Consider the following 20,539-nt stretch of genomic DNA (forward strand, 5'->3'; position numbering starts at 1 on the left):
AACATCTTAATTTTTTTGTTTTTTGTTTTGTTTATGTTGTTGTTGCTTTTCGAGACAGGGTTTTTGTGTGTGTGTGTGTAGTCTTGGCTGTCCTGGAACTTACTCTGTAGACCAGGCTGTCCTAGAATTCACAGAATTTTGCCTACCTCTACCTCCTGAATGGTACAATTAAAAGGATATTCCACCAATGCCCCTCTTAATGTCTTATATTTTTAAAAGGACTGAAGACTGAAGATACAGTGAATAGCAAAGTGCTTGCCTATCACTTACTACATGAGACCCTAGGCTCAGTCTCTACTACTACTACTACTGCTGCTGCTGCTGCTATTACTACTACTACTACTACTGCTACTTCTACTCCCCCCCTTTTTCCCCCACCCCCGCACGCGCGCGCGCGCACACACACACACACACACACACACACACACACACACAGAGACAGATTGGGAGACAGACAGACAGAAACAGAGAGACAGGATATGAATCTCAGTGGTATAAAGTTTGCCTAGCATGTTTAAGGTGGGTGCAATCAATCCTCAGTCATTGCCACCTTGCTGATTCAAAAAGGCTCAGATGCAAGACATGTTGGTCAACTCCTGCAATCCAAGCACTGAGGAAGCAGAGACAGCCTGGCCTATAGAGTGAATTCCAGAACAGCTAGAGCTACACACACACACACACACACACACACACACACACACACACAAAACCTGTCTCAAACAAACAAGTTTCAGTTTATTATGTATAAGAAAACGTTTAGCGGGACTGGTGAGATGGCTCAGGGGGTAAGAGCACCGATTGCTCTTCCAAAGGTTCTGAGTTCAAATCCCAGCAACCACATGGTGGCTCACAACCACCCGTAATGAGATCTGATGCCCTCTTCTGGTGCTGTCTGAAGACAGCTACAGCGTACTTGTAAATAAATAATAAATACATCTTAAAAACAAAAACAAAAAGAAAACAAACAAAAAACCGCTTATCATGTTGGGGTCCTTGGATGAGTAAGCACAGGGCCAGGTGAGATCTGACCAGAATCCATTTTTACCCAGGCCCAGGATCAGCTATCATCTAGGAACCCTACTGAGGATCTAATTCTGGAAAGGATTGCACACTGCCAGGGAAATAGTGGAACGGGTCACAAAAGCCCTAAAGCAGATATGTGTGGGTTCAGAAATATGCCCAGGGTATCTGGGGAAGTTCAGGGGCTAGTTTGAAAGGGGGTCTCAGGAGTTTAGGAAGAGGTGAAAGGCGCTCAGTCAGTGGAGAGACGGCCGATTATAAGGGAGATCACCTCCAAGGCGGAAGAGGCGCGCGGAGGGCACCTAGGGGCGCCGGAAGGGGCACGTGGGGCGGTTGGCAGCGGCCGGGGGCGGAGGCCGTTGGCTAACTGGCCTACCAATACCAAGCTATCTCTCTGGCTTCTTGCCGGGCTGCGGCCACAATGACAAAGGATTCACCCACCCCCTTGGGTGGTGGCCGCGCGTCCCCCAAGAAGCCAGGCAGCCCCGGCCCAGCGGCCGCAGTGCTGGAGGAGCAGAGACGAGAGCTAGAAAAACTACGGGCAGAGCTGGAGGGCGAGCGCGCGCGCGGCCGGTCGGAACGGAGGCGTTTCGCTACCCAGACGCGCCAGCTGCGGGAGTCGGCCGAGCAGGAGCGGCAGCAGCTGGCTGACCATCTGCGCTCCAAGTGGGAGGCACGACGCCTCCGGGAGCTGCGGCAGCTGCAGGAGGAGGTGCAGCGCGAGCGTGAGGCCGAGATCCGGCAGCTGCTACGCTGGAAGGAGGCAGAGTTGCGGCAGCTGCAGCAGTTGCTACACCAGGAGCGCGATGTTGTATTGCGCCAGGCTCGGGAGCTTCAGCGCCAGCTGGCCCAGGAGCTGGTGAACCGCGGTTACTGCAGCCGCTCGGGGGCATCCGAAGCCTCCGCGGCACAATGCCGCTGTCGCCTGCAGGAAGTGCTGGCGCTGCTGCGCTGGGAGACCGACGGCGAACAAGCCGCGCGCATTCGCCACCTGCAGGCGGCGCTAGACGTGGAGCGCCAGCTATTCCTAAAATACATCCTAGAGCACTTCCGCTGGCAGCCGGCTTTACCCGGACCCACCGACCCCCAAGCCGCGCATTCCTTGGAAGAGCCACCCCTAGAAGCCCAGAGCAACACTGGTGGCACCCCAAAGCCTGCTCGTCGACTCGGATCCCTCGAAAGCCTGAACACTGGCGTCCGGGTTCATTCTCCAAACGACCTGCTGCCCACGCGCGCCAGCTCCCTCGAATCCTTGGCAACAGCACATTCCTGCTCACTGGACAACACACTGAATTGCCCCCAGGCTTCTGAATCCGAGGTAAGGGCCTCTTCGACCAGCGCTTCTATTCCAGACACCTCCAGTCCCCAGCCGCCGCCTCAGTTACCATCAGTTCATAGGAAACCTAATGGCCCGCAGAAAGAAAGCTGCGAGAACAAGCCCTGCGAAGCCTCGACCTCCTCACCTCCGGGTCTGGACTACCACGAACTGGTGAGGCAGAACTCGGAGCTGGCCGAAGCATTGCAGGTGCTGATTCGCCGCTGCTGTGGCCTGCGCGAAGAAAACTTGCATCTGCGGCGCACAGGCTTCTCTGAGGAGGCAGGAGAGAAAGTGAAATGGCTCAAGGTGAAGCACGCAGAGCTGACCGATCTCGCTCAGCGCCTTGAAGACAGGGCCCGCAAGCTTCAGGAGACCAACTTGCGGGCCATGAGTGCTCCAATGCCAGGTGAGAGCCTCGAAGGTCTGGACCTGGGCCAAGTGTTTACCTGCCAGCGTGCTCAGGACCTGTCAGAACAGGCTGGCGCGCTGCAAGCCAAGGACCTACAGATCGAAGCGTTGAGGCGGGAGTGCCACCTGCTGCAGGCGCGCATCGCCGCGGACCTTGGCAGCTCCTCGCATCCGGAAGAGGGCGCCACGTGCGTGCAATGGTGCAACATCAGTAACTTGGACCGGCTGCAGCGTGAGTCTCAGCGGGAAGTGCTGCGCCTGCAAAGACAGTTGACCCTACATCAGAGTAAAGCTGGCGCCTGGGCAGACGCGAGCAGCCCCAGCGCACCCTCGGAGATAGCTCGCCACCAGGTGCAGGCGCTGGAACGCGAGTTGGGTTTACAGCGGCGGGAATGCGAGGAACTGAGCGTTCAGGCAGCCGCTGCTGAGAGGCGCTACGAGGAGACAGAGGCACAATTGCAGGCCGCGCTGCACAAGGGCGCCAGGCTGTCAGAGGAGAACGCACGTCTGCAGGCCCTGGCCAACTGGATGAAGAAGATGGCAGATGAGAACAGCCATGTTTCCCGGCAGCAAAGTCACACGAGGCAGAGGCAGGAACTCGAAGCCACTAGCCTGCTGGCTGAGCAGCTGCTGCAACAAGAGGGATATGCACAAGACAAGCGGCAGCAGCTGCAGCACTACCAGAATAAAGCCCTAAGTGACCTTAGGACTTCCGGGAAAGAGATGCAGGGGTTGCCGTTTCAGCCTGGCCACCCCTCAGAGACACTGGAGACCACCCAAGCTTCAGAGTCCCAACCCAGGGATAGCAGGAGACCCAAGTTCAAGACAAAATCTGAAGAATGTGTATTACCATTGCCTACCAGGGACATACTAACTCCTGCTTGTCTCTCTCAGCAGGAGAACCCAGGTACCCTTGAGGAACCAGCTGCTGGCCCACAAGTGTCAGACAGAAATCTAACCAGTCAACCTCTGGACTCCAAGCCCCAAGCCAAGAAAACCAGTTCACAGTCAAATTCCTCCTCAGAGGTAGAGTCCATGTGGGCTACAGTGCCATCTTGCCTTTCTCTGGACATGGACACAGCAAGTGAAGTGGACGATTTAGAACCAGACAGTATGTCCGCTCCCCTGGAAATGAGGAGCCTTGAGCCTCCCATCATTCCCAAGCTCAAGATCTTCTTGGCTAGATATAGCTACAATCCATTTGAAGGGCCTAGTGAACATTCTCAGGGCCAGCTGCCCCTCACAGCTGGGGATTATGTCTATGTCTCTGGGGACGTGGATGAAGATGGTTTCTACGAAGGGGAGCTTGTGAATGGGCAGCGAGGGCTAGTCCCCTCCAACTTAGTGGAGCCGATTTCAGGAAGCCCTACCCTATTCCTTGAGTCGCCTGACGTTGGCACCACTGCACTGCCAGCTGAGCACAGCAAAGCCTTGAAGAAAGGAAGCCTGTTACTTGGGGAAGTTCAGGAGAGAGGTCTATGTCAGGTAGGAAGGGTAGACTCTAAGACAGATACGGCAGCAGAGAGTTTGAAAACCGAGACAGAAGCCTACTGGCTGGCCTTGAAATCAAGCATGGAGGAGCAGAGCTCCTCTAGATTCCTCCTGGAGGCCAAAGGCACATTCTGTCTGGCCCCCATGAAACTACAGCTGCAGAATGTCACAGCTACCTCCGCCACTATTACCTGGGCCTCTGGCTGCAACAGATACCCCCATGTGGTATACCTTGATGATGAAGAGCATGTCCTCACTCCCTCAGGTGTGAACCACTACACCTTCCAAGGCCTACATCCTGGCATGCGTTACCGGGTGAGGGTGGAGGCACAGCTACCTCGGGAACTACAGCAGGTGCTCTGGGAAACAATGTCCTCCACTGTAACTTTTGATACACCTTTAGCAGGGCCCCCTGAACCTCCTCTGGATGTGCTGGTGGAGCACCACGCCTCTCCGGGAGTCCTAGTGGTCAGTTGGCTCCCTGTAACCATAGACTCAGCTGGGTCCTCCAATGGAGTGCAGGTTACCGGCTATGCTGTGTACGTGGATGGCTTCAAGGTGACAGAAGTTGCCGACGCCACTGCTGGAAGCACCCTGTTGGAATTTTCTCAGCTTCAGGTTCCCCTATCATGCCAGAAGGTTTCCGTGAGAACTATGTCACTGTATGGCGAGTCTCTGGATTCAGTGCCGGCTCAGATCCCCGAGGACTGCTTCTCTTGTTGCCCATTCCTAGAGGCTCCTCCCTTTGACTACACAGACGGTGACCCTTTTCCTGTCTGTCACCAGAAGCTGGCACAAGCTTCTCTGGGTGCCAAGGCCAGCCCTCATGCCCCTGGAAGCTGTGGGGAGCCCCAGCCTAAGTTTCTAGAAGCATTTCCTGAAGAACATCCAAGGAAGCATTTGCTACTATCCAGCCTGAGCTCAGATGGGACAAACAGCCAAGTCCAAGGGCCCACAGAGGCCTGGAAGGGCTATGAGAAGGACCTGTCCTTTCAGAAGAGTCCCCAGAACCACAAGCCACCTCTACTCTTTGGCCAGTCTGGGGCAGAGGAAGGACATGCCCCACACATATGCATCAGTGGAAGTCCCGCTCCAGGATTCGTCCATCTCTCCTCAGACATTGGATCTGGAAAAATACTTTGTTGGGAGAAGCCTGGCCTTGAGAAAGTCCTTCTTCAAAATCAATATGCCCAGATGGTCCCAACTCACCAGCAAGGCTCCAGCCAGTGCCAAACAGCTGACTTCCATCATGTTTTTGAGGAGAAGGAGGCCCTGTGTTTGGATTCTCCATGCACAGAGAAGCCAGAGCAAAGAAAGAACAAGTCCCAAAACGGACAGAGACAAGGGACTCCGGGAAGCAAGAGAGAGTGCCAGTTTCATGAGCCTACCTCAGTGCTATGCCCAGCACCAACCAGCAAAGTCATTAAAATGGCAAGTAGTAGCCCAGACCAGCCAGACACTGAAGTAAACAGTCCAGTCAGGGTCTTCCTGGCCCTCTTTGACCATAGCCCCCTGGTAATATCTAACTCAGAAGCTGCAGAAGAAGAGCTGTCCTTCCAGAAAGGGCAGCTGCTGAGAGTGTGGGGCTCACTGGATCTCCATGGCTTCTACCACGGAGAGTGCAATGGACAAGTGGGCAAAATCCCTGGGCACCTGGTAGTTGAGGTAGAGGTGGGCACCCAACAGACTGATGGGAGGTGGCATTTGCCTGCACAGGGCCATCTGCGTTCTGAGGCTCAACGTGAAGACTTAGAGGGTCTAACCAATTCCCAGGGATCTTACATGCCTCAAGGGAACTCCAGAACACCCACATTTTGGACCCCAAAGACAATGGTGGCAGCTCTGGACTATGACCCCAGGGATGGGAGAGCAGGGGTCCGGGCAAAGGGCAAGCTGGTATTGAGAGCTGGAGATGTAGTCACAGTTTATGGGCCTGTGGATGATAAGGGATTCTACTATGGTGAGTATGGTGGACAAAGGGGCCTGGTCCCAGCGCATCTGCTGGATGACTTGCCTGTCCATGGAAAGTAAGCAGGACTCCCTTGTAGATGGTAGCCTCTGGCGGCCCACACCCCTTGGAAAGAGAAGCAAGCACGTGCATCTTCACACACCATCCTTCCTCACTAGCCACCTTAAGCAACACTGGCTCCAGGCAACATCACCTGAAACTGGCACAGTCCTCAGATGTTTTCCTAGTATCCAACAGCAGCAGGACTTAAATCTGAGTTGTTTCCAAAAGAAAAGTAAGCCAGCCAACCCCGGAGAGTTTGATAGGCTATTTCAAAGACATGGATAACCATGGTGGGTATTAGAGATGCTTTTTTCTGTGGTCAGTATGTTTTCTTTAGCAAGTTAACACTATCCATTCATTGGCTTGTATGAAAGTCTCAAGAAAATTTAAAAGAAAAAGCAATCAGAATGCTACTTTTCTATTTTATGTTCAACCCTCATTAAAATGTTCATAGAAAAAGAATACTTGGAAGTTAAAGCATGGCCAAGGGAAACAGGAACCTACCTCCTCTCTGTTCCCCTTTGCCCAGTGGATGTGGAATGGTGGCAGAAGCATTTTCCGGAAAGGGCAGAAGGTATATTCCCACTGTAGGGTGAGCCTTGGCTCAGGGCAGGCTGTACCAGCTAAGGAGAATGAGGTAGAAGAGCTAATGAAGCAGAACTGAGAAGTACCTGGTCTGGAGCTCTGTACTGTTAGGTATAGTCAGCAGTGCCTATAGGCTAGGGGGCCTACTCCAGGAACTGCTGGAGTTCCCATGATGCTTTGTAAAGGATCCCTTTGGGAAGGTATTTCATGTATGCTTTACGGAAGAGCCTTTGGCAATTTGAAGGAGACTGGTCATGTCCAGGGTTGTGTGACACACAACCAAGAGCCACCCCCTTCCGTGGTCTTCCAGGGCTCTCCGGGCTAGTGAATAAGAAGGATGGGGCTTCCCCCTTCTCCCCTCAGATCCAACAGGATTGTTAGAGAAAGAACTCTGCCTTCTATAGTGTAGCCAGAGATGACTGGAAGCCCCCTGGGGCCAAAATATTGAGCCGTCCACCAGATGTTCCAGCAAGGAGGTTAACTTGGACTTGAAGGTGACTATCTGAAAGTGAGAAGGAGAAAAGAATGGCAGGGAGCCCCTCAAAGGGTTTACAAACTACAGGGAAAGCCAGAGTGTAGGGCCACCTGAAACTCCCACTCATTCAATGCTGGAGAGCTGAGGTTGTAGAGTGGAGAGGAAATCCACCCAACTCCCCATAAACTGGGGCCCATTGTCCTTTTCTATCAGTCTCCATGACAGTCTCCTTGAGGAACGAGCTCAGACTGGCTCTGCAGCTAATCATAGGAGGGCACAGAGACCAGCTCACCTTGCTGGACTTCATGTCCAACTCCAGAGGACAGGTAGAGCCTTTTCTCTTAATCCATAGCAGTTGAGAACACCTTTCACAATTGCTTTTACTTATTAGGGTATTTGTATTTATACGTGTGTTCCTGCACACATACCATAGTGTGTGTATGGAGGTCAGAGGATAACTTATGGTGGTCAGTTCTCTCCTCCTACCATGTGGATCTCAAAGATCAAACTCAGGACTTCAGGCTTGTTGGCAAGTGCCTTTGACCTGCTAAGCCATCTTACAGACCCTGCAAATGGTTTTGTTTTGTTTTACTGTGTAAACTGGGGCTGATAAGATAGTTCAGTATGCAATGGTGCTTGCAGCTAACCCTGAAGATTTGAGTTCAATCTCCAAAACCCACATTGCTGATGGAGAGGACTAACTCAAGTTGTCCTTTGACCTCCATACAAGTACCATGAGACTCATAGGCCCCCCCCCACACACACAATAAGGGCTTAAAACAAAACAAAACAAAACACTGGGCATAGTGGCAAATGCTTTTAATCTGAGTTCTCAGGAGGCAGGGAGCAGGTGGATCTCGGTTTGAGGCCACCCAACTGAGGACAACCAGGGCCATAGAGACCCCTGTCACACACCCTCATGCCCCAATTCAAAGAGGCTAGAGAGCACTGGCTGCTCTTCCAGAAGACCCAGGTTTCAATCCTACATAGATGTTCACAGCTGCCTAGAACTCCAGATCCAGGGCATGGAATGCTTTCTTCTGCCCTCTGTGGCACCTAGCACACATGGTACTAATACATGTATGTTAGTAAAACACTCATATACACATAAATCCTAAAAAAATAAAATTAAAATGTAGAAACAAACCAAAGTATAAAATTCACTATCTCAGGAATTAGGGAATGTGCAAGGCCTGTGTTTGATCCTAGCACGTTAAAAAGTACCCTAATTTTGTTTTTTGTTTTTTGTTTGTTTGTTTTTGTTTTTGGTCTTTTTGAGACAGGGTTTCTCTGTGTAGCCCTGGCTGTCCTGGAACTCACTCTGTAGGCCAGGCTGGCCTCGAACTCAGAAATCCACCTGCCTCTGCCTCCCAAGTGCTGGGATTAAAAGTGTGCACCACCACTGCCCGGCTTGTTTGTTTTCCCAGGCAGGGTTTCTCTGTGTAACTCTAGCTGTCCCAGAACTCTGTAGACCAGGCTGTCCTCAAACTCAGAGATCTACTTTTGTCTGCCTCCTGAATACTAGAACTGAAGGTGTGTACCACCACCTTTGTGGCTAACTTAAATTTTTTATTAATGTGTACCAGGCTAAACTCAAACTCTGTGAGGCAGAAGCTGTCCTTCAACTTCTGGTCCTCAGCCCTGGGATTAGAGATGTGCACAATACACCCAGTTTGTGCCTGGTCATGCTGAAGATTAACTCTGCCCCCCCCCCCCAACAGCCACCATCCTAACCACCTTGGATTTTGTTGTTGTTTTTCCTTGCTTTGTTTGTTCTTCTCTGAGAAAAGGATTCTCTGCCCAGCCTGGATGTCCTAGAACTCACTCTCTATACCAGGCTAACATCAAACCCACAGAGATCTGCCCGCCTCAGCCTCCTGGGTGCAGGAATTAAAGGGGTTGCGCCACCACCACCAGGCCATTTTTAACCACTTTCAACTGTACAGCTTCAACAGATCTCTAGAATCTCACCACCTCCACTCCCATTTTTCACTTTATAAACTGCAACTAAATCTACCAGACGATAAAGCCCATCACCCACTCAACTCTTCCCAGCTTCCTTTGAAACACTGCCTCAGGGTGCTTTCTGAGCTTGCCGAACTCTCTCACCCCCACTGGCACGGGAGTCTCCAACAGCTTTCAGCCCCACTGGCCTGGGCCGCCCATCTTTCTTGCCTATTTCTCAGCATGTCATCTGGGTAGACCTTTGGGGTCACGTTTGCCTTGTAAGACCTCATGCCAGGAAAATAGCATTTTTTTTTTAACCCTAAAGGCCTGAAACCCAGCCAGCTTTGTTCCCTCTCCAAGGTCAGAGGACGTCTGTGGAGCAAATGATCCTTTCATGTGGGTCCCAGAAAAGTGACATAGGTTATGAGGTTTGACAGCACCTACATCTACTGAGCCGGCACCCTCCCCCTTCGCTCCCCCCCCACTCATTGGAGGAATCTAGAATGTGCCCCACAAACCCAAGAAGTCATTTTCTTTTTTTAGAAGTTTGGTTTGGTTTTTTTGTTTGTTTGTTTGTTTTTGTTTTTGGTCTTTTTGAGACAGGGTTTCTCTGTATAGCCCCGGCTATCCTGGAACTCACTCTGTAGACCAGGCTAGCCTCGAACTCAGAAATCCTCCTGCCTCTGCCTCCGAAGTGCTGGGATTAAAGGTGTGTGCCACCATTGCCCAGCTAGATAGATTCTTCTTACATCCAGAAATCTTAAATCCCAGGGTTCATAGGAAATTTTAGTGAGTAATTTTTAAAAATAGACTGGAAGAAGCAGGGCAATGGAAAGACAGAGAAAGGTGATGAGGGCATGGTGGGATGCCGAGACAGGGAAAGCTGCTGAAGGCATGGGTGGGATGCCAGAATAGGGGGACATTGTCTGGTGGCCAACCAAGCAACCCCAGTATTCAGGAGGTAAAGGCAGAAAAAATAAAAGGGTAGGATCACCCTTTTCAGTAGATCATCATAGAGTATGATGTCAGCCCCTTTAAATGAAATTCTATTAACCAACCCCAGGGGTGGTGGTGACACCGATGTTAATCCTGGCACACAGGAGGCAGAGGCACATGGATCTTTCAGTTTGAGGACAGTTTGGTCTACAGAGTTCCAAGGCTGCCAGGGCTACAGAGAGAAACCCTGTCTCAAGAAATAAAAATCAAAAATAAATAAATAAATACAATAAGTAAAAATCAATTGTGGAGGCTAGAGAAATAGTTAATAGCACTAGCTGCTCTTCCAGATGACCAGGGTTCAACTCCCAGCACCCACATGGGAGATCATAACCATCTGTAATTCCAGTTCCAAGGGTCCAGTAGCCTTTTCTGACCTTCCAGGCACAAATGTGGTGCAGACACACATGCAGGGAAAAAAAGAACAAACACCCATACACAGATTTTTTTTTTTTTTGGTTTTTTGGAGACAGGGTTTCTCTGTATAGCCCTGGCTGTCCTAGAACTCGCTCTGTAGACCAGGCTGGCCTCACTTGACCTCAGAAATCCACCTGCCTCTGCCTCCCAAGTGCTGGGATTAAAGGCGTGCGCCACCACCGCCCAGCCCAGATTTTTTTTTTTTTTAAGTAAAATTGGGCATATGTATGTGTGTGTGGCTATGTGAGTGTGAGCAGAGGAGACTACAGATGCTAAAGCCTTCAGAGCCCTTGGGGCTGGAGTTCCAGAAGGTTTCAAAGAATCAAACTCAGGTCCTCTGAAAGAAATGTCCTCTCTCTCTCAACTGCTGAGTTTCTCACCACCCCCAGTAGTTTCTTGTTTGACTCTCAGCTTGAGTTACCTCCATAATTACAGCCTTCTGAGAGGATCAGTGAGATGGCCCAGTGGATGAAGGTGATTGCTACCAAGGATGAAGAGTTAAATCCCAGACCCTGTGGAAAGAGAAAGCGGACTGCTCATTCGTTCACAAGCAAATTGTAGAATGCGTGCATGTGTGCACACACATAAATGTAATGCTTTAAAACACGGCCTCCCGTCTGCCGCGAGGCCTCAGCTAGATCATTTCAACTTCTTCAAAAGTTTCCTTATAATGTCGACACTTGGGAAGTGCAAGGATCAAGAGTGGATGGGTAACCTAAGCTACAGATCTGGTTTGAAGACAGCCTGATCTATATAAGACCATGTCTCAAAAAAAACCTTTGTCCTAAGGCCTGGCATAGCAGCATTCTGAAGGTAGAGACAGGCAGATAGATCTCTGTGAGTTCAAGCCAGCCTGGTCTACCTAGTGAGTTCTAGGACAGACAAGGCTACACAGTGAACCCTGTCTTAAAAAAAAAAAAAAAAAAAAAAAAAAAAAAAAAAGAAGAAGAAGAAAAGAAAGGAAAAGAAACAAAACTTTGTTCTTTGCCATCTCCTTGGGAAAGTGACTCTCTCAGTCCTCCCTGAAGTTAGCTATCTCTCTACAGGCTAGAACAGCCTCAGGTGTAAAACCCAGCCACTGGATGACTCCAGTATCTCCCCCAACCAACTGCTTTGACCCTAACTGGCAACATACACAGCTGGCTGTGGTACCAAACAGGTATGGTACCTTAGGAAAGGATCAACCTACCTGTGACTGAGACCACCAAAAGAAAGCACTGCCTTCTAGGTGCCCTTTGGGGCTACCTTACCCTGAGCCCTAACTTTGTGCCTCAGCTCACACTTTCCTGCTCTGAGCAGCCTTATTGGGAAGTTCTGTGCAGCTCAACTTTTACAGATTTGAAAAACTCTTCAGGTACAGAGAGCAGAGGTCGTCTGCCAAGGTCGTTCAGCAAGTTGGTGGTAGGGCCTGGGTCTGAAACTAGGTGTGTCCCTTTGCCCTCGCCTTATCTAGAAGATTCCTTCCCCCACCCTGGGGAAAGAACTGGGGTGAGGAAGGGTGAGGAATTCAAATTGGTAGGGCCTGTGGGGGGAGGGGACAAGGGAGTGGCAGCAGCTAGGACTTGGGCAACAAGGTCCTGGGCCTAGCAACAGGCCTAGGAGGAGGCCTAGAGCAAATCCTGCCTGCTGAGTCAGAGGTGCCTGAGGGACTCCAGGTGGAGACAGATTTCTGAGAGATGGATGGGGGTGGGAGTGGGACTGAGAGCTGGCTGACTAGAAAAAACACTCCAAGATGGTGGGCCAAGAGGTAGAACTAGATGCTAAGGGCCCACCCCAGGAGTAAGAGGCCTCAGAGAGGGCAGAGGGCCACATTTTCCAGAAGCTGGGAGTGGTCAGTCTCCACAAGGTCAGGCCAGATAAGAGCTGCAATAGGCCCAGTCTCTCTTGTGATTATGACCAAGGCTCTAGTCCCAGCCCCTGGGGCTTCCTGGTATCCTGGCCAGTCAAGGAGATAGCCCCTTCCCCCACTGCCACATGAGACCCATCAGACCCTGATGATGGGGCAAGTTTGAGATTTGAACATTTCATGCTTTCTCCCAACTGCTCTTGCTCAGCTCACAGCCCTCAGGAGTTTCTTGGTGCTCTAGGACCCTCAATCCAGTGCAGACTGAAAGCTGTTTTTACTATTTCTGTCCTCTCAGCTGCTGAGAAGGAACCTCTGGTAGGAAACTGGCTCATGGCCTAACCTTGTATCTTCTTTATCCTGGAACATCCTCTATGTCCACTTCTCTACACAGCTGTGTGTGAGACTGCCAAGCGTCTGCCTGCCTGCCTGCCTGCCTGCCTGCCTGCCTGCCTGATTTCCTCACATTTACCCTAGCCTAAGAAGTAAACATTAGCTATTTATTCCTGTCTTAGAGGTGGGAAAACCACGGGGAAACCACAGAGGTCAGTTCTGAGGCCACTGGCTGGTCAACATGGCTAGGATTTGAACCCAAGGGGTGCCCACAGAAACAAAAGCTTCTGGCTCTCATTCTTACCTCTGGAAGAAACTGCTCTCTGCATGACTAGTCCTTGCCCCTGAACCATAACATCCTGCCAATAGATCCTAGGGAAGAAGACCCTGCCTGCCCTTAGATGGATTCAGGAAATCCAGCGTCAGCTGAGAGATGGATGAGGGTGTTTAAGGCCAAGCAGGTAAAGAGCAGGGGAAGCTTGCTGCCTTTTTTTTTTTTTCCTCAAGGAAGGAAGGATTCATTTTGGCTTATAGTTTGAGGCTATAGTTCTTATGGGAAGAGGAAGAGGCGCTGGCGGAGTTGTGAGGCAGCTGCATACATCATGTATGTATTCAAGAAGCAGAGAGAATGCTTCTCCGAAGTTTCTCTTTTCTTTCTTTTACTCTTTTCCTTCTTTCCTTCCTTTTTTTTTTTTTTTTTTTTTTTTTTTTTTTTTTTTTTTTTTTTGGTTTTTTGTTTGTTTGTTTGTTTTTCGAGACAGGATTGTTCTATGCGATGGGCTTCTCTGTCCTGGAACTCACTTTACTTTGTAGACTATGCTGGCCTCAAACTCACAGAGATCCCCTTACCTCTGCTTCTGCCTTCCCAGCACTGTGTTTAAAGACATGCACCACTACTGCCTGGCTGTTTTATGAAGGGTCTTCTGTAATCCAGACTAAAATGTACATGGCAGGAGATGACCTTCAACTTCTAATACCCCTGCCTTTACCTCCCGGGGGGACTAGACTAGGGTGCAGGTTTGTAACACCACAAGTCACGTATTCTATACTGAGGATCAAAACGAGTGCTTTTCTCATGTTAGGCAAGCACTTGACCAAGTAAATTACACCTCCTGCCTCAGTGCAATAGTTTTTTCTAAAAAGCAAGTCCATGTGGTCTCGAAAAAAAACAAAACAAAAAACAAACAAACAAACAAAAAAAAACCTGCACTGGTCTTCAGAATAGTATGGTGGCTGCAGGCAAATGCTCTTTCTACCCTCAGCCTGATAAACTAAGCTTGTTCCCAGGGTCTGCACAGTGAAAGAAAGAACCAACTCCCACAGGTGCTCTGACCCCCAAATATATGCAGTGGCACCCAGGCATCCACTCAGTAAATAGACAGAAGAATAAAATATTTTTAAAAACACTTTTTTTAAATTTGTATTTAGAAACAGAGTCTCATTGGGTAGCCCTGACTGGCCTGGAGCTCGCTCACTATGCTGGGTGCGAACTCCCAGAGATCCCCTGGCCTCTGCCTCCTGACTACCAGAATTAAAGTAGTGTACTATCTAGAAATGTTAAAGGATCAGATGAATACTGTGAGGGGCCCTGGGGAGATGGCTCAGCAGCTAACAACACTGCCTGCTCTAGGGGAGGACCAGAGTTCTATTCCCAGCACACACAAGGTGCGTCACAACCCCCTGACTCCAGCTCAAGGTTGGAGCTCACCTCACTCTTCTCTAGCCTTCCAGGACACTGCACAACCATGCACAGAAAGATGCAGGCAAAACACCCCTATACATAATAAATCAATAAGTAAGAGAATGCTGGATAGGATAAGAGGAAAGAGGAACTCTTATCCATTACTGATGAAGGATGAGCTACTACTACCATTATGGAAATCAGCATGAAGGATTAGAAAAACACAAAAAAGCCCGGGCAGTAGTGGCGCACTCCTTTAATCCCAGAGCACTCGGGAGGCAGAGGCAGGCAGATTTCTGAGTTTGAGGCCAGCCTGGTCTACAGAGTGAATACCAGGACAGCCAGGGCTACACAGAGAAACCTTGTCTCAAAAAACCAAAAAAACAAAACAACAACAAAAAAAAACCCACAAAAAAAACAAGGACTGTAACTGCCACATGGCACTCTCTTTTAATCCCAGCACTGATGAAACAGATGCAGGAAGATGTGAGTTCAAGACTAACCGGCTCCACATAGCAACTTCCACTATAGCCAGGACTACAGAAAGAGAAATAAATTTTTTTTTAAAAAAATGAAATATAATACTGTGTATGCTAATTTAACTTTGCAAGTTAAAATAACAAAAGCCAGGCACTGTGGCACATCAGCACTGGAGAGGAAGAAAAAGGTGGCCTTTTGGGGCTTGCTAGCCCACCGTGGGACTCCCGAATACTGAGAGACCATTCAGTATGGTGGCACCAGGGCCACACAGAGAAACCCTGTCACAGAAAACAAAAAGAAAGGGGTGAGGTGAGGTGGCGGTGGTGGCACATGCCTTTAATCCCAGCACTCAGGAGACAGAGGTAGGAGGATCTCTGTGAGTTCCTGGTCTACAAAATTCCAGGACAGCCAGCCAGGCTGCAGTCAGGGCTACACAGAGAAGTCCTGTCTGTTTAGGTTAGGGTTAGGGTTAGGGTTGGTTAGGGTTAGGGTTAGGATTGGTTAGGGTTAGGGTTAGGGTTAGGGTTGGTTAGGGTTGGTTAGGGTTAGGGTTAGGGTTAGGATTGGTTAGGGTTAGGGTTAGGGCTAGGGTTAGGTTATTTATTTAGAAAAACCAAATAAAATAACATAACATAAAGCCCATCGAGTCAAGTATGTCTTATTGGATCACCCTGAACCCCACTCTTCCACTCTAATCTTTGTATTTTCTTCCCACAGGGCACTTTTTGTTTTTGTTTCTCTCTGTAGCCCTGGCTGTCCTGGGACTTGCTTGGTAGACCAGGCTAGCCTCAAACTCATAACTCAGAGATCTGCCTGCTGCTACCTCTACCTCCCCTCCCCCTTTCGAGTGCCACCACTGCCCAGCTTGTTAGGAAACTCTAAGTATACTTTCAAAGGGAAACACTGGTATATTATTTATTTATTTATTGGTTTTTTTCAAGACAAGGTTTCTCAGCCAGGCAATGGTGGCACACGCCTTTTATCCCAGCACTAAGGCCAGCCTGATTTACAGAGTGAGTTCCTGGATAGCCAGGGCTACACAGAGAAGCTCTGTCTGGAGAAAAACAAAAACAAAAAACAAAAACAAAAAACAAACAAAAAACAAACCAAAACAAAAAACAAAAGACAAACCCAAAAGACAGTTTTTATAATCTTATAATCCCTCAGACACTTTCTCTCTGTCTGTCTGTCTGTCTGTCTGTCTGTCTCTCTCTCTCTCTGTTTTTGTTGTTGTTGTTGTTTGTTTGTTTGTTTTGTTTTTTTTCGAGACAGGGTTTCTCTGTGTAGCCCTGGCTGTCCTGGAACTCACTCTGGAGACCAGGCTGGCTTCGAACTCAGAAATCTGCCGGTCTTTGCCTCCCAAGTGCTGGGATTAGAGGCGTCAGCCACCACTTCCTGGCTTGTTTTATTTTTTTTAAGACAGGGTCTCACTATTCACCCTCAGCTTGTGTGGGACTCTCTATATAGACCAGGCTGGCCTCCAACATCTAGAGATCTGCTCTCCTTTCCTGCTGAGTGCTCCACCATGCCCAGCTTGATTTTCTTTCTTTAAATTCTTTTAAGAAGCTGGCTTCAAATCTTCCCACTTGCACCTTCAGTAGTTAGGAGGTCTACAGGAGGCTGCACCTTATTCTTTTATGTTAATATGAAGACCTCACTTACCCTTTTGGCCTACCTTCCTGGTGATGCCTTCAGCCTAGGCTGCTGGGTCACTTTCCCTGATGCCTAGCTTATTGGTAAACGTTGGTGTTCTCTACAGCTCTAATAGCATTTCCTCCTGAGAGGAACCCATGTAAAATGCTTGTATTGTGTCTTGTGTTTCTAATTCCAGCACTGGGGAACAGGAATTTACTGGTTATTCTAACTTGCTTAATTGGTGAGCTCTTGGCCAGTAAGAGACCTTGCCTAAAATAGGTGAACAGTATTCCTGGGATGGCCCTGAAATTGTCCTCTGGCTTACAATTGCCAGTCCATACATGCATTCCTTTACCCATCTCCCCCCTGTCCCTGCCTCACCTCCCAATCCCCATTGCAGTAGCCCAGGTTACCAGGCCTGGCAAGCATCTTCTGGGAGCCTGTATTCCTTCAGGATCTTTTTTTTTTTTTTTTTTTTTTTTTTTTTTTTTTTGAGACAGGGTTTCTCTGTGTAGCCCTGGCTGTCCTGGAGACCAGGCTGGCCTCAAACTCAGAAATCTGCCTGCCTCTGCCTCCCAAGTGCTGGGATTAGAGGTGTGTGCTACCACCGCCTGGCTCCTAATTTTTTTTTTTTTACAAAAGCACTATTACCTTGTTACCTAAGCCATACAAAGAAAGAAAATTACGGACCAATTTTCTTTATGAACATAGATGCAAAAATTCTCAATAAAATACTTGCAAACTGAATCCAAGAACACAGCAGAAAGATAATTCACTTTGATCTAGTTGACTTCCTTCCAGAGACACAAGGTGGTTAGACATACGTAAATCAATAAAAGTACTCCACCACATAAACAGACTGAAAGAAGAAAAAAAACATGATTGTCTCAGAAATAGAAGTGGTCTTTGGTAAAAATCTCAGCCCACTGCATGATAAAAGTCTTGGAGAGAATATGGATATGAGGGACATACTGCAATCAATCAATCAATCAATCAATCACAATTAATAAAGGCAGTTTACAACAAGCCCATAGCCAACACCAGTAATCTAAATGGAGAGAAACTCAAAAGCATTTCTATTAAACTTAGGAACAAGGCAAGGCTGTCCATGCTCTTCATACCTGTTCAATATAGTATTTGATGTTTTGGCCAGTGCAATGAGAGAGCTAAAGGACACTGAGGGGACACTGGTGGGGAGAAAGAAGCATGAACATCTTGCAGATGATAGGATCTTATAAAGGCAAGACTCTAAGACTCCACCTGGAAATGACCAAAGCAGATAAGTACTTTCAGCAAAATGGCAGGATACAAAATTAACACAGTAGTCAGTAGCCTTCCAATGTAGAAACAACAAACAGATGGGGGAAGGAATCAGGGAACAAGCACCTTTCATAACAGCCTTAAAAAACAAAATCTGAGGGTAACTCTAACCATGCAAATGAAAATTTTGTATAATAAAAACTTTAAGACGTGGAATGAAGAAATTTAAGAACACACCAGGAAATGGAAAGGTCTCCATGGATCATGGATCATTGTGGTTAATACTGTGAAAATGGCTATCCCATGGGAAACAATCTTTTTGGGGGGGGGGGACAATCTTTAGATTCAACTGAACCCCCTCTAAATTCTAACACAATTCCTCATGTAAATTGAACAAACAACTTTCAGTTTCATATGGAAACACCAAAACCTCAGTCTAGCTAAAACAACCCTGAGTAGTAAGACAACTGCTGAAGGAGTCAGCATTTCGGTCGTCAAGTTGTACTGTAGAGTTATAGTAATAAAAGCAGCATGGTATTGGCATAAAAGCAGACATGGTGATATGGAATCAAATCTAAGACCCAGACAAAAGCCCAGACATCTACGGACACCTGATTTTGGACAAAGAAGCCAAAAATGTGTACTGGAGAAATGATAGCATTTTCAACAAATGGAGCTGTTAAGATCTAGGTAAACTATTATATATTATATATTTGTTACATATTATATATTATACAATATGTATTATATATTCTACAGAATGAGTTCCAGAACAGCCAAGCCTACAGAGAGGACCCTGTCTCAGAAAAACAAAAACAAGTAAGCAAACACACAAACAGCTCCAGACAGCCACTTTTGGGTGCGTACCCAAAGGGCATATCACCCAACTTAATGTTCATTGCTGCTCTCTTCACAACACCAAAACCTGAAAACAGCCTGGATGTCCAAAACTGAAAGATGGATAATGAACTCACGGTACACTTACACAGTGGGAAATTATTCCACTGTTAAATTTTTTTTAATTCGCAAGTAAATAGATGGAACTAGAATAAATATTGTGAGGTAACCCAGACCCCCAAAGACAAATATGGTATGCTTTCTTTTATATGTCGGTGTTGGCTTTTTTGTCCTCCCCAAATTGAGATTCTTTGTGTAGCCTTGGCTTGACTGTCCTAGACCAGGCTGGCCTTAAATTCACAGAAACCCACCTGCCTCTGACTTCTGAGTGCTGGAATGAAAGGCGTGTCCCGCACCTCCTGGCTTGGATGTTAGCTTTTAAGCTTTGATATATGTGCTACAATCTATAAGTACCTAGTAAGGGACATGGGGAGTCCAGTGGGGAGAAGGTCTCTCAAGGAAGGAGAAATAAAAAATGTTGTTATAGTAGAGGAGAGTCAAGAATGGAGAATGAGAGGAGTCAGGTGAGAGGGGATGAAGAAGAGAGAGGATAGGAGGAGATATGGGGAATGACAACTGTCCGGCTGTGAGTCTGCCTCAAGCCAGGCATGCTGCTCAGGGGAGGCAGAGCACAGTCTGTGTGTTCAGCGGGGATATAGGATAGCTGTGGTTTCCAGTCTCCTCCATATCCAGACACTTCGGGGATACTGCCAGACAACCAACACTAAGAGCCCTTTGAAGGGTCATACGGAAACCTACTGTAGAAGCTTTCTAAAATATATGTTACAAACCTGAAAGGAATCTAAATGGAGTCCTCAAGCAGTGGGGGAGACAATGCCCCAACTAAACATCTTTCATCATCAAGTGAAACAAATGAGTTACATCTAGTTGAGCCATTGGCCAAAGGTTTTCTTCCCACGGAAACCCCCAAACACCTCAGGCTACTGCCAAAGCTGTCTCCACAAAGTGATGGTAGAGCTCTGTTGCTGAGTGTAATGCTTACATATGTCACTGAACATGGAGAAGTCAAGCTGCTGCCTACCTGGCAGCTTCATCCCTATGGATGAGTGTTCATGGTACTGGAGAAAGGTAAACCTGAGCCAGCTACCAGCTGTACAACTTACAATAATGATCCACCCGAGAGATTTGTTGGTGCAATAGTGGCACAGACATAGGAGTAACCACGTACTTGCTGCCTGGTCTTAAGGCCCACGTCATGAGATGGAACCCACGCCATAGGCCAAGGGGAACACCAATACTATTTATTTATTTATTTATTTATTTATTTAGGAATATAGCAATAAAATGACTCCTAATGACATTCTGCTATACCAATAGATCACTGAAGCCATCATCAGAGAAGCTTCTTGAGAACTAACACAGAGACCCACAACTGGTAAATGTACAGAGAGTGAGAAATTCTGGAGCGCATAGTCCAAAATAGCATGTTTTCATGTAACCCTCCTCTCAGGACTCTGGAACCTATTCATAAAAGAAGGCTGGAGGGCTGGCGAGATGGCTCAGCGGGTAAGAACACTGACTGATCTTCTGGAGGTCCTGAGTTCAAATCCCAGCAACCACATGGTGGCTTACAACCATCCGTAATGAGATCTGATTCCCTCTTTTGGAGTGTCTGACAGAGTCAGCTACAGTGTAATTACATATAATAATAAATAAATCTTTTTCAAGATAGGGTTTCTCTGTGCAATCCTAGCTGTCAGACTGTAAGTTCCAGAGGTGAG

The 20,539-nt window shown here is 48.1% G+C and overlaps 1 protein-coding gene across 2 annotated transcripts; it reads left to right on the top strand.

Annotated features, from left to right (window-relative positions):
* Positions 1 to 1,018: 1,018 nt before the first annotated feature.
* Positions 1,019 to 6,661, top strand: LOC116085648 (RIMS-binding protein 3). 2 transcript variants are annotated; one of them, XM_031363261.1, is made up of 2 exons: positions 1,326 to 5,769; positions 5,805 to 5,916. In XM_031363261.1, the coding sequence occupies exons 1-2, from the start codon at positions 1,442 to 1,444 to the stop codon at positions 5,899 to 5,901; spliced, it is 4,425 nt and encodes a 1,474-aa protein (XP_031219121.1). In that variant the 5' UTR covers positions 1,326 to 1,441; the 3' UTR covers positions 5,902 to 5,916. The 2 variants fall into 2 exon arrangements, with proteins under 2 accessions (XP_031219120.1, XP_031219121.1); XM_031363260.1 differs by having other exon boundaries at positions 1,019 to 6,661.
* The last annotated feature ends 13,878 nt before the right edge of the window (positions 6,662 to 20,539 follow it).

The sequence above is a fragment of the Mastomys coucha genome, unplaced genomic scaffold (genome assembly GCF_008632895.1).
Source record: "Mastomys coucha isolate ucsf_1 unplaced genomic scaffold, UCSF_Mcou_1 pScaffold12, whole genome shotgun sequence".
NCBI lineage: Eukaryota > Metazoa > Chordata > Mammalia > Rodentia > Muridae > Mastomys > Mastomys coucha.